Below are 13,367 nucleotides of genomic sequence, written 5' to 3'. Positions count from 1 at the left end.
CTAAGAACACTTCATGGCTTCTTCACCAAACTTGAAAAGCAAAGATACTTACCCATTTAATTCTACACAAATAATAGTTCCAAGAATTTAATTTATTAATCAAAATAAAGGTCTTTTGGTGCTACTGAAAAAAAAAAACCACAAACCATGTACAAAACATACCGTATTTTATTTGGAATTTTGTACAAACAAGCCACTACACACACTGACAACAGACAGCCTATTAAGTTGGGTGAAGATTAAATTAACCTGATACATGCTGCACCTTTAAAATACAAAATTTACAGCCTTTAATGAATAAAAAAATCCTCCTGTATTATGAGAAAACATAATATGAGAGTTTAATAAAAATAGCATTACTTTAATCATAATTAAAAATACCCATCAAATTTCTCACAAGGTATTATAAAGGCCTTAGCTACCTGGCTAATTGTGTGCTTTGACTTCTGCTACAGCAGTGAAAATAACTGAGATCTCATTTCAGTAGTCAAGTGAAGAAAACACCATAACTCATCTGATGTTAACCAGCCCTGAGAGCTACCTCAGCTGAGGTCACCAGAAATTGTGGGGGCATGGTGCAAGGACTAAAAATTAGCTACTAATATAAAGTCACAAAAAGATTAGAAAAAGTGCTGGGATTAATACAGATTCCTGAATTATGAGGCTGATAAACAAACTGAACAAATCAACATACCAAACACTATTAGCTCTTTAGAATAAAAAAAAAAAAAAAATCAAGATGCTTACTATTTATGACCTTCCATGATTCTTGTTTGAAGCTTCAGACACCTAAATAAGAAATTATCAGTTAAGGCAAATATCTGTAAGTTTAAAGTAAAACACTAGAAATCCTGTATCTTTTCCCTCAGGATATTACTATGCTGCAGCATCTTGTTTACCATATTACAAAAGAAAACTCTTCAATCTGTGAGCCAAATGTCTTCCTTGGGTAACACACAATTCTCTTGAAAACTCATTACAAATGGATTTAAGTGCTGCCATCAGTGATGCCAATCCTTCTATGTTAGCAAGTTTCTCAAGCAACAGCAAATTTACCAGGCATAAATTCAGTGACTTTTGATGAGGCATGCCAAAATTGTCCATGCTAGGCATCACCCTCAGTCAAGTTTTTTCCTACAAGTTTTAGCCACAACAAAATTCAATTACTTTTTACCTTTTTTTTTTCTTTGTTTTTAAACCTATATCCTACTGACCTATTTTTTTTAAACACTAGTTACATCATGTCTTGAATCAGAGATGTGAAATTTAATGACCAGATGGTTTTTCTGTGAGGGACACAGCAGTTCCTGAAGATGGAATATGATCTGTACGCATTAGAACTTCAGATTTTATAAGTTACTATCTCCAGCTTGGATGCTCAAGTTTCCCATTATACTTTGAGCTGGCCAGATGGCATGCAGATAATTTCCCACCAGTACCTGAGCACGCTCCTTCCAGGCCAAATTTACCAGCCAAGCCAGATACTCATAAACAAGATTTCTCCTCTGCTGCTTTCAGAGAGGACTGGCACATGGTTAACATGGGAAGGGAGGCAGTGCAGCAGGATCTGGATGAGACCAAAACGAAGCTAGTGAGATGGGTGGTGCTGATGGGGAATGGATTTCAGCAAGCAGAGGCACAGAATAAACACACCAACAGCTCCAATAAGGTATGAACCTGATTGACTGAGAAAACAGTAATGGAAAAAGCAGTTAGGGAGGTAACAGTGCTGACACTGAACTTTGGCACTAACCCAAGTAAGACAGAAAAAGGGCTACAAAGGGGAGTCATATGTTGAAAATGTATCTAGCACAGTGCTGCATACAGACAGTGTAGTTAGCACTGGAGAGGCAAAGGGACTGGAACAGATTGCAGGAACTCAAACAAGGCAATGCAAACAACCTGGATGCTTCCTGCAAGCATGAAGCACATGCACTTCCATTTGGAGCTGAATGGAGCCAAATCTCAGATTTCTGAGTCTAATCTCTCTGCTGTCAGTACCTGTGATACTTGCTGGCAAAGTTCCAGGAGATACTGCAAGATTATATCAGAGCAGGAATATTGCCTGAATTGGAATTTTAGTCAAATGTTCTTAAGCACTGCAGGAGAGACTGCAAGAAAATTAGTAAGCTGTCTTCAGACCAGAGTTTAAATGTAAGGGTTTAAATGTAAGCTAAAAAAGGAGGAAAAAAGAATCTTTTCAGATTGTTGTTTGTGTTACAGAACCATTGAATCAGATAAGATACAGAATGGACTGCTTTGCTGTTCTTTCTAGAGCCATTGGCAGAGACACTACTAACTCATTTTCTAATACCTTTATATTCTTGACTTCACTGTTTTCACACTGGTCCTCATGTCAACTGTGGGGGTATGTGAGTGAGATAAGACCACAGGATTTAGTTTGTATACACATCCATGACTCAGTTATTCAGCAGCACACTTGGTTTGACAGGAAGCAAAGAACAGCCTATCTAGGTGGAGTAACATGTACATTACTTGGAACAAAGTATAAGCAACCAGTATGGGGAAAAGGCACTGACCTTATTCACTGTACACATCCACCTGCTTCTCCTGGAAACCAATGTCCCTACAAAAAATAAACAGGGTCATGGTGAAACAGCTGTCATTTGCAATTACAGCCCATGCTCTTTCTTCCTAAACATCTGACCTCACCTTTTGATTCTGAAATCTTCCTAGTCATACTCTTCCAGGTCCTACATAGCACTCTTATGCCCTGAAGATATTCTTTGTGGGAATTTTTACATTCGAAGTGGACAATACTTTCATGGTATGAAAATGCAGTTGTGTTCTCTGTTCTACTGTGTGATGGCATTTGAGGTGTTTGAGGCTACAAGACCTGCTGGGATGGTGACCTATGGCTAATCAGGGTGGAAGGAAACAAAGTACCTACACTGCCTGCTGGAAATGGCTCCTGGCATGTGGTATCACCTAAAACAGGCCAGGAGGGAAAAAGGTCCCAGAGAGTTCTAGACAGTATAGATAAAAAGCATGCCAGGGAGATTGCTGTAATGAAGCGGTAGCAACAAGCAGCAGCCCAGGACCCAAACTCAATCCCTGTGCCTATTTCATTTCCTGTATGGAGCTGACTTTTGGTCCTAAATGAGAGTTCAGTTTGCAAAGACAGCTTAGTAAGTACTAGCATTGAAAAACTAGAAAGGTAGTTGCTAAAAAAAAAAGGTGCACAAAATTGTCTCTCTCGCTGTAATTTAACAGGGCCCTCATTTATTACTATAATCTCTTACTTCATGCGTTGTTAGTGTCTGTTCCAGGTCCAGGAACCAAAAAGGGTTAAGATACTGGTTCAGCTCTATCAAAGGACACTATTAGAAGCATATAGCTTCGCTGAAAGCAGTGAGATTTTTAAAAAAGAAATACAAAAATCTAAGTCTAATCTCAAATGTGAGATACTAATAAGAGGGGACTGGAAACAGCCCAGGGAAGTATCCAAGAATTAAAAGGAACATTTAACAGCCATGTAAAGAAGAATCCCTACAAGCACAAAATGTTGGCCCTGAGGCTGCAGAGAGAGACCAATAATGAGCACATAACCTCTCTTTCCTTTAAGTTTTGAACTCTCTTATGCTTTCGAAGAACAAGACAAATGTCCCGAACAGAAGTAACAAGCCACTTGGTCTTTGTCAAAATTGACTACAATACAAGCACATGACACTAACTTGAATCTACCAGTAGTCTCTCAAAAAATTGCAGTCAAATTTAAAATTAACCCATGTTATCATATGTTTTAGATATAAAAATAACCTTTACTTGCCACAAGGAGTTGATGTAAAAGACTCTTTTTTGCTTGTTTTTCTTCTCAGTGTATTAAAACAAGCAAAAAAACAAAAAACAGAAGTTTCAATAAATAGTATTATACTGACAATGATTAACCAAAGAAAATAAAAAATCACCTCACTGTAGGAAAGCATTTGTATTGGGAAGTTTCCATGATATTTGACAAAAAAGAGTTATTGTAATCACCACAACAGTCTTTATCTAGATGAGGGGGTGGGTGACAGAAGCAAACACACCTGCTTTATTCACACCAGAGAAAGCAGTGCCACATTACAGATGACTGTACACAAACCCATGCATAATACTGCACAGTGATGGATCTGAGGCTTCCTGAAGAAGTGCACTTATGGCTCCAGTAATTTTGCAAGTGCTTCTTTGTTTTGAAAGAGAGTAATGCTACCTCAGTTTAAGCATTATATCTGAGCTGGCTCTATTAATAACAAATCTGCTTGGCACACAAGGGACAACAGAGCTGAAAGACTCATTCCCATACAGAACCAGGTGGGATCACAAGCCTTGCCAAAACCTTGAAAATCCTTAGCACGTGTTTCTGAGGCACCAAGAAGCCTCAGAAGCCATCCACTTTCCACAAGCCATCCTTTTTGCAGACTGATGCCAGAGAAGACAGGCACAGCCCGGACACTGAAATACATCAGAATTGTTTCTAGACTCCGCCTGGCTTCAGGTGTAATACAGCTGAATTCAGGCAGTGCTCTGCCACAGACAAGAAATGCTGAAACCAAGATGGCCCTGCAAACAGCCAACTATGGCAGAGTTTCCCTGGGTGGTAGACTATTTACCCATAAATTATTTCCACAGGAAGCCATAACAGCTGGAATGCACACAGAACTTCATGCTATTTCTGCTGTACTCCTCATCCTACTAAGAATTTTTTTTAGCTGTGGCACTGAAATGAACTTGTTGGAGGCCACTTGTCATTAGCAAGTAGCATTTCTATTCCTATGGAGAATCCTCTGATTCTCTATATTCTCCAAGACCACTTGAATAAACATGTACATTTTTCTGTGCAAATAGCAAAATGCTTTCACAGTGTTTTGTGCGATTTGCACTACAGTATACACTAGGATTACCCTCCAGCTCATGCTCTGTACCACATTTGTACAAGCTTGCTTCTCTTTTTTTAGCTTTAGTACATTTTGTTGCAGCATAAGTTGTCTGGTTTCCCAAGAGTTAAACAGCTTTATGAATAATCTATAGATTCTACTTGTATAAGAACAAGATGGTATGAGTGCCTTCTCTCCAACAGCTACATTGATAATAAACAAGTCTGTATATCAATGTCACTCGCATTACTTCTCTTTTTCAGTGAGTCTAAATGTAAGAAGTGTCATGTGGCATGGTAAAGGTCAGGTCTTAATACTCTCCTAGGTTATGAGGAAATCAGTTTAAAACCCAACCGAACAAACAAAAGCTTTACTCCTAATTCAAGTATCTCTTCTTGTCTGAGCATTGTTACCTAGCTCCTACTGTGCTCTTAGCTCAGACAACAGACCACATAGGAAAATATCAGCATGCAGAAACATCAAACAGGAATATTTCCAACTCTGAAGACTGTATGTAAAATAAACTGTTGATCTAATCACAGCTTCTCAGAACAAAGAGATGAGCTGAAATCCTTGCAAAAGTGTTATAAATGCTGATGTACAGAGCAAATCTAACATCCAAAGATGACCTAGCAGTAATGTGGGAAAGCAGTAGATTGAACACAATCTTTTGAGATACATCCAGAAACAAGGAAAGGGAACTGAGCAAACAGCATAGCAAAATTCAGCAACCCTTACATGAAGGCAATATGTTCATCAAAACACACAGAAGAGTCTGCACTTTCACTGACAGAGCTGTCCTCTGAGTCTACTGTTCTTTCAAAGCAGATAATATGTTCTGTGGCTCCTCAAATACCAATAGATTCTCCACATCCTAAAATCCTTGCAACTTACAACTTTCAAATATGGCAGAATCATGCATTGCAGTTGATTTACTTACGTCAACAGTTTTATTAAAATGAATAATCTTCCAAGAAACCTTTAATACAGTAATAATATAGTGGTGCTAAGTAACAAAAAAAAAAAAAAAAAAAAAGGAATTCTATATATAAAAGTTAAGACTGATAGTTTCATTTATGTAAAATACTTTGAAGGGAAGAAAATGTGCCTAGGTGAGGGAATCAACGCCATCTGTGCCTCCAACCGCTCTTGGCTGACAACCTATCTCTTCCACCCTGCTCCCTGGAAGCTGTGATCAAACTGAACCAAGTAAATGGGTCTGCAAAACAAGCCTCACTGCAAGATGAAGACTAGAAAGGGTACAGTTTTATCTTCTTTGGTGTGTCTACAACCACACAGACCAGGAGCTTCAAAGGGTGTTTGACTTTGCTTTTCCCAAGCAAAAGAGAATATAACAGCCTGTAGATCTGAATTATCCATGTTGTCAATACAGGAAAAGAGTGAAAGCTGAAGTCTGGGTCTTTTAGCATCAAGATTACATACAGACTTAGAAATATTCCTACTTTTAAATACAAGACTAGCTACCACTCTAATTCAGCTAAAATGAATCTAGAGTTCAAGCTATATCTATGACAAACAACAAGATTTAATTTTTCCTCTAAAGCACCTAATTCTCAATACTGATGCTCTAATCCTGCAGAATCATACATGCTTAGCTTTAAATCCAGGAGTCTTTTTGTTCTGTTAGACTACTCACTGATGCACTTGTTTATTAATTCAAAAAGTTTGCAAATTGGTCTGTAAGTGCTGCATTAGCAGGTCCTTCCACCCATTACAAGTTTTTGTCTAATCCTTTGTCTCAGACTGATCCACAGCTTTGCTACTTATCCTGGAAAGTGTCTATCTTGGAGATTACCCACGAGTTCTCAGGAGAAGAAATACAAGATTGCAGTATCAACAGAATTATTCTTTCAATCTATTTCAGGGATTGACACCTAGAAAGAATTTCATACATCCTTAAAAGAAGCACAGGATAAATGGCATCTGTTACACAGCGAAGGCTCCTGCTATATTCATACACCTGGGAGGTGCTGAGAGGAGAAAACATCATCCTGTTTGACTGCAATTATCTAACTTTAGTGCCTAAATTACCATACAAGCCTCTCAAGACTAAGTCCCTGGACAGATAGTGAATACAACCTCCAAAGAGCAATACTGAACACCTCAACCAGAGCCTCACCACTGTGCTCTGTGCACACAGAAATTATGCTTTTTGCATTAGGCACCTGAACCACAAAGATAAAACCTGCTGGGAGAGCACTGCTCTATTCCCCTTCTTTTAGAGCTAGGATTTCATGTTGAATTACTGTTAAAAAAAAAAAAAAAAAGTCAGCAGCATACTGAGTAACACCATCCCTGGGACATCCATTAAGTCCCCTGGAATCAATTTTCTCTTTCACTACAAACACTTCTGAAACTAACATTTCTATACACAGTTTCTGCCATTTCCTTCTCCTCTCTACCAAGGGTTATGAGACATCCCAGAAAACTACTAATTTATTGAATTTCATTTATTCCCTTGTCTTGATCCTTCAAAGAATTTAAAAACCCCCAAAGAATTAACCTACTTTACCATGCCCCCTACCCCTGCCAAATTTGACGTGCAGAAAAATCCCAAGCACATACTTAAAACAACAGAAGTATCAGAGAAATTGGAGTCTGTTCTCCAAGGAGGTAGTTTGACCCAATACAACACACCTTTGTTTTTCAAGCTAGTAAACTGTGTGGAGAACAAACCACAGTAATACCAGCAGGTATCTTAAATGACTGAGACTGTGCGATTAGAGACTTGCACTGTAAGAAACCATGTACAAGGCATGAAGAAATCTGAATGTTTTGGGTCTTCTTTCTGTCATTTTGTAGCACTACCTAGGCACCTGAATGCACACAGTACATCCAACCAAATGAGCAGCAGTACTATTGACACCTGTCTTTCACTCAATTTTACACTGACTCTTTTTAGTACTTTGTGTAGGGCATGTATGGGTCACATCAACTGCAGAGAGGACCACCAACAATTGTCATACTTCTAGTTTTAAAATACACAAATAATGTGTATAATTAATACACAATTAATTATTCTACTTAAGTTTCTGATGTAGTCTAAAAAAGGGTGATATCTGGGTCCATGTTTCTTATGCTACCATTTAGTCTTTATTTTCCTATTCCCAACTCTGATGTATACAAGTGGCAGACAAACTACAAATTTACACTTTGTTTATTGCTCCCTTACACCAAGAACTAAAGAGTATCCATCCATCTGAACCCCTCACTCTGGTTTTCAGTACTTGAATGGTTACTAGTAATTTTTAGCCAACCTGAAAAAGCAGAAATTTTGCACTGTCAACATGTTTTTTAAAACTTATTTTTGCCCCCACAAAGTGCAAGGACCAACTCAACAGCTAGCATTCCTCTCAAAACAAATAATTTTATGTCTATGTGGTACTATATATCTGTCATATTATTCCAAAAACTATCAGGTCAAACTTACAGGCATAAGCGATCTCCTTTCTAGAGCATAATATGCATTGAAATGATACTGGGTTGGGGTTTTTTTGGTTGTTTTTTAAACAGTTGAGAACAAAAAATTCCTAAACTCAGTGGATTCTCAAAAACATTCACAAGAATGTCACATGAAGTCACAACATGTACATGTACAGTACATATAGTCTCAGAACAAAATATTTCAAATAAATGCTGGTAGACTGCAAGATTGACAAGCAAACAACAGCACTTTCTAGATAAGCTCATTTGCACAGAGATATTTAATGACACATAATATTTAATTTTAAATTCCTTTTTCAGATTATACAAATTTTTCATCTGCTTATTGTGGAATAATGTAGGGACAGTACATAGTATCAGTTTTCCCTCAGATAAAATCTTTTACTTCACTAGTAGTGTTCCACTTATATTTTTGGAGAACAGTGAGACCACCAGATAAGCATTGCAAATACTACATGCATTTTAGGGAAGAATTATTTGAGCATAAGTCATTGAATGGTAGGTCTAAGCTCACTGCAAATGAGCAAAACTGGGGATATTTACTGTGCAGTATTTAATCTTTTTCTAAATGCAGACTAGATTTGTTTCTTCAAAATGACTATCAAATTGCCTTGTAATACACATTTGTACTCTTAGTTTAAGAACCACTATTTGTAAACTTAATAGCTGAATACTATTAAACAAAATAACACATGGAACATGCACTGTACTAGGTTATAAGAGACAATATCGTTTTTCTAATGCACTCTACCTGTAGTCAGTGTAGAGTCTTTAATATTGGGAAACTTTCCTTTTGTGAAACTATGGGAAAAGTAGTGAATGAACAAAAAAAAAATCATGAACTGTTTTTGCATGTACAGTATATTACATACAGACATATAAGGCTTTAAAACTTCAAACTAACTGCTCTCTTATTTAGATACCCTATTTGCTGGCACAGTCAACCTTCTCACATTTCTGTCTCCCTCCTGCCTTTTCATCCATTCAGAAGCCAGAAGGCAATGACATTTATACCCAAGGGGAAACAATGCTGGAGGAGGGAACACGAGAAAATAATTTTCTCCAGATTTCCTTAGAGATTATTTCACATCTGTGGATAAGAGATTTGATTAACAAAACAGCCTTAGCATGCACAGCAACAACAATACAGGGCAATCTCCTTGCACCGCCCTTTGAGTAAACATGATCAGTGCAGGCTATATATTCTCAGCAGATGCACAGTCCACTCAACTTTTGTATTACTGCTCTCAGTAATATCCTGACACACTCCTAGAGCAGTGGTGATCTCTATGAAGCTACTTGCAAGACGGACCCAAATGCTGTTTCAGTGACTTGGTACAGACAGTTCTCAAGGTTGACGCAAGCAATTGCATAACCGGTCAAAATGCCCCCCAGTTTGCCGTGGCTAACAATAGCCACAGGAAAAGGTACTGTGAAACTGTTATTACTAGCAACACTTAAAAGGTCAAATGTTTCTACTGTTCTTGACTGTCTGGTTCTTTCTCTAACAAACTTCACTCTCTGGACTTTTATATTTTTAATGCTTCTGCATCATGTGGCGTAATTTTGTCTCCAGAGTGATTTTATGGTTGAAAAGCATCAAAGCATCTTGAAGAATAAACTACAGAGCAATACTCTTGGATGTGATTTTGAAAAGAAAAGTATTAAAAAGTCTTTGAGAGCATTTTTTGTCTTCTTGCTTATATGAGATATTAGCACATTTTTTTTCTGCCAACTCGTACCAACAGCTTTCAACACCAGCTGAAGACTAAAAAGAACTGTTATTATTAATTTCTTCAAGAAAGGCTTATGTGAGAATCATCAGAACAATTTAACAGCTGTGTAAAGTTCGGATAACAGAGATGAACAGGCAAGATGGTTGGGCCTGAAACTCTACTAAGCCAGGACAAAATCCCCTAACTCTGTAGTAGGGTTCAACAGAAATTTTACTTTGCACTATGTGATCCCCTTCACCCCCCATTAATACAAGCTTCTAGAAGAAAAATGTTAATGAAACCTCCCCCTTCCATAAACTCATAACTGGTCTTCTTGAATCTGCAAATCTGCAGCTCATATTTGAATCTCAACTCCAACAAACACAATAGAAGAAAGCATCATTATCTAAAATGCAATTTTTTCTTAGCTGAAAAGGAAGCAAATTCCACTGAACAGCATCTAAATACTTGAGTAAAGTGCCGGAACCTTTCTGGAAACAACGTTTCAGGCATGACCTTCTGACAGTGAAGAAACTTTAGAAACTCATTTAGACTGAGGTTTGGCACTATTTAACCACCACATTATCTTCCAGTAGAATTTGTCATGTGCAAAATGTGACTGGTTATACCAGTTATGGCAGTTCACTACTCAGAAATTCTCTGTGGCTGGACACTAAATTCCTCCTTCAGTGGTATTAACATTAATCTTAAACTATTTAATTACTAAGTTTAAGCCAACAGTCTGTTCAAACAGCAGTTAAAAAAACCCTGCTAAAGTCTAAATGAGATGTTGCTGGCCATCATGCTAAGTACCAGTAAGAACTGCAAGTTCTAGATCTGTGCCAGAGAGCATTGTCAAGGGGTTCTTCCACTCCCTCTTTTGAGAACACTGGATAGACAAAGTGGAAAGAGTGGATTATCAAAAAATCAGATAAAATACTGTAACCAAATGCCACCTGCACTGCAGATGCCAAAATCAAGCTCACGAAAATCAAGCTCTCTGTCCAACAGTTTGGAAAAGTAATCAAACAGTTTTGTCCTTAGAAAAGTCTTGCTAGAGAAAAAAACAAGAACCGTTTATTTCCAAGAAGTCTACTCTGAAACAAGGGCCACAGCTGCTTTCTGAGACCCAAATTAAATAAAAATCTGTCCAGAAGCCGAAAAAAAGAGGATAAAACAATTAAACATGGGGAGAACAAAAGGAAACAAATAGGTGTTTAATGGAAATAAAAGGTCATCTTGGCTTAAAGGAAGGCTTGTAGGCAGGGAGGAAATATCACACACAACCAAACAGAAGAACAACTCCAGTGCCAAGCTTCCAAAATACTACCACAATGTAACTTGGTGGTAGGGTGTTAAAGGATATAATCGTGAGATTACCAGAATCAATGTCACTTTTACACCTCTGAACTAAGACAAGCCTGAATTACTGCTTTAAGAGAGGTCAGACAGACCCTTGAGGCTATCAGCTTAACACAAAACAGTGTGAAACAGAAGACTTATTTACATATGGCACTGAGCATATACATAATGATATTGACAAATAACACAGCGCCCTTCACCCCTTTCTGCTACTAAAAACTGACCTGATTTTTCAAGTAATATCCAATTTTTCTATTTTCTTCTAAAAGACTATAGCAGCTTACATGGGTCAGGTGGATGGATGTAAAATAAATCTGATTACTACGATGAACCTTTCACAAATTTAAATAAGCTTTAAACCATAAATATGGGGTTCTTGGATTGCCATTTCACCAGCTGTGACTGTCTCGGTGCTGGTTCGAGATCTGACATTACCTGACCAGAGGATGCCCTGCCACCCCTTTCCAGCCGGCTGGTCCCAGGAGGGTTCGGAGCGCAGCCGGGCAACCTGCGCCTCAGCCCGGCAGCCAAGCCGGAAACCGCCGAGGAGAAGCGGCCGTTTCCCTCCCCGCTGCCAGCGGGCAGAGCGCCAGCGAGGATGTACGGGAGGCACAAACGGATAAATGCAATAATCATGGCGAGACAACCGCACGGCTGGAGGGGAAACAATGCAAAAGGAGGGACAGATGCCATCTTGTGCCTCGGAAATTTTGCTCAGAACGGGTCCGCCCGTGGATTCAGCGCCGACGGGCACCAGCTCCGCAGGCCCGGCGGCCGCGCCGCCTCCCTCGCCCCGAGCGGGCTGCCCGCGGGGGAGGCGGCGCCCACCCGGGGCTGGTAGCCGCGGCACCAGCTCTCCCCGCCCGGCCCCAGCACGGAGACCAACGAGCCCCCCCTTCCCGCACTCACCTTGCGGAGGGAAGGGGTGGGAAGGGCCGAACCGCAGGCGCCACCGCCCCTCCAGGTGTTCCAGCGCCGCCGGCGTCAGCGCGGCGAGCGGAGCCGCCTGTGCCGGCGCGGGCGCCCCCGCAGCGGGGCGGAGCCGCCGCCCGGCCCGGCCCAGGCCGGCCCCCAGCCGGGAGGGCGCGGCCCGCAGGTCCGCGGCGCTCGGGCCGGCCGCTGCCCGGTCGTGGCCAGGGCAAGGACGCCTTTCCTTCTGCTTTCCCCGCAGTGCTGTGAGGGAAGCGACGGAAAGTCACCCGGGTTGCGGCCCTTCTGGGGCTCTGATCACCACCACCTCGATAAAACCCTAAGTGCCGTGCCTCCGCCCCAGCCTGCTGGGGACCGCAGGTGTCCCGCGAGGAGAAGCAAGGAAATAGGAAAATGTTTTAGTTGTCATAAACAGCTGCCATCGAGGTAGTGGAAACTTGCAGAAAAAGGCCCTTTAACGTCGCAGGCAGGTGGCAGTGTCGGGGGGGGGAGGAGGGGGGCAAGGAGAGCGTTGGTTTTTTAGCTCATGTCGGAATTGGGTCATCGGGGTTATGCGAAAGCTTTTTGAGTAAAGGAGATGGATTTGAAGCTGATTTCAGAGCTTGAAATGAGTAAAATAGTTCACAGGTGGCATTTGAAAATTAAGTAAAAGGAGAAACGGAGAGCAGCAAGATCGGGTGAAAAATGAACCCTCTTAAATGAGGCAGTGTTAACTTACCGGTGTGGGAGAGCAGGGCTGTAAGCACAACGCAGGGCATGAAAGCAGGAATGGAGAAGAAGGGGTAGGGTTGATAAGACCTCAGAAAAGGGTTGAAGAAGAGTGGACAGAAGGAAGCTGTAGAAAATGAAGAGAGGAGTGGTAGTGAGGCATCGTTTCCTGAACCTTGCAGAGGTCCCAAGCACTCCTGTCAGTGTCTCCACGTTTCTGTGAGCAGAGCTGAACGACTTCGCTAGAAGTCACAGATCTAAGAGTAAAAGTGCAAGATGTTTTCAGCAGCAGGGACTGTGCTGTGAGACA

General features: G+C 40.5%; 2 protein-coding genes across 4 annotated transcripts in view; both read right to left on the bottom strand.

Moving 5' to 3' along the window:
* The window catches only part of ICA1 (islet cell autoantigen 1), a 53,414-nt gene extending 52,622 nt beyond the window's left edge, over positions 1 to 792 (bottom strand). For all 3 annotated transcript variants that reach the window (XM_068210276.1, XM_068210284.1, XM_068210293.1), the window contains exon 1: positions 748 to 792. In XM_068210276.1, the coding sequence (XP_068066377.1) occupies positions 748 to 764 (17 nt within the window). In that variant the 5' untranslated portion in view covers positions 765 to 792. The remainder of the gene's footprint in view (positions 1 to 747) is intronic.
* A 236-nt stretch (positions 793 to 1,028) lies between these two features.
* On the bottom strand, positions 1,029 to 12,893 carry LOC137472610 (uncharacterized). Its single transcript, XM_068187937.1, has 4 exons — positions 12,809 to 12,893; positions 11,855 to 12,592; positions 2,541 to 2,587; positions 1,029 to 2,099 (listed from the first exon to the last, which is right to left on the bottom strand). The coding sequence occupies exons 1-4, from the start codon at positions 12,891 to 12,893 to the stop codon at positions 2,079 to 2,081; spliced, it is 891 nt and encodes a 296-aa protein (XP_068044038.1). The 3' UTR covers positions 1,029 to 2,078.
* Between the last annotated feature and the right edge of the window lie 474 nt (positions 12,894 to 13,367).

Source organism: Anomalospiza imberbis, chromosome 1 (assembly GCF_031753505.1).
Source record: "Anomalospiza imberbis isolate Cuckoo-Finch-1a 21T00152 chromosome 1, ASM3175350v1, whole genome shotgun sequence".
NCBI lineage: Eukaryota > Metazoa > Chordata > Aves > Passeriformes > Viduidae > Anomalospiza > Anomalospiza imberbis.
This window is presented reverse-complemented; position numbering and strand designations above follow the sequence as displayed.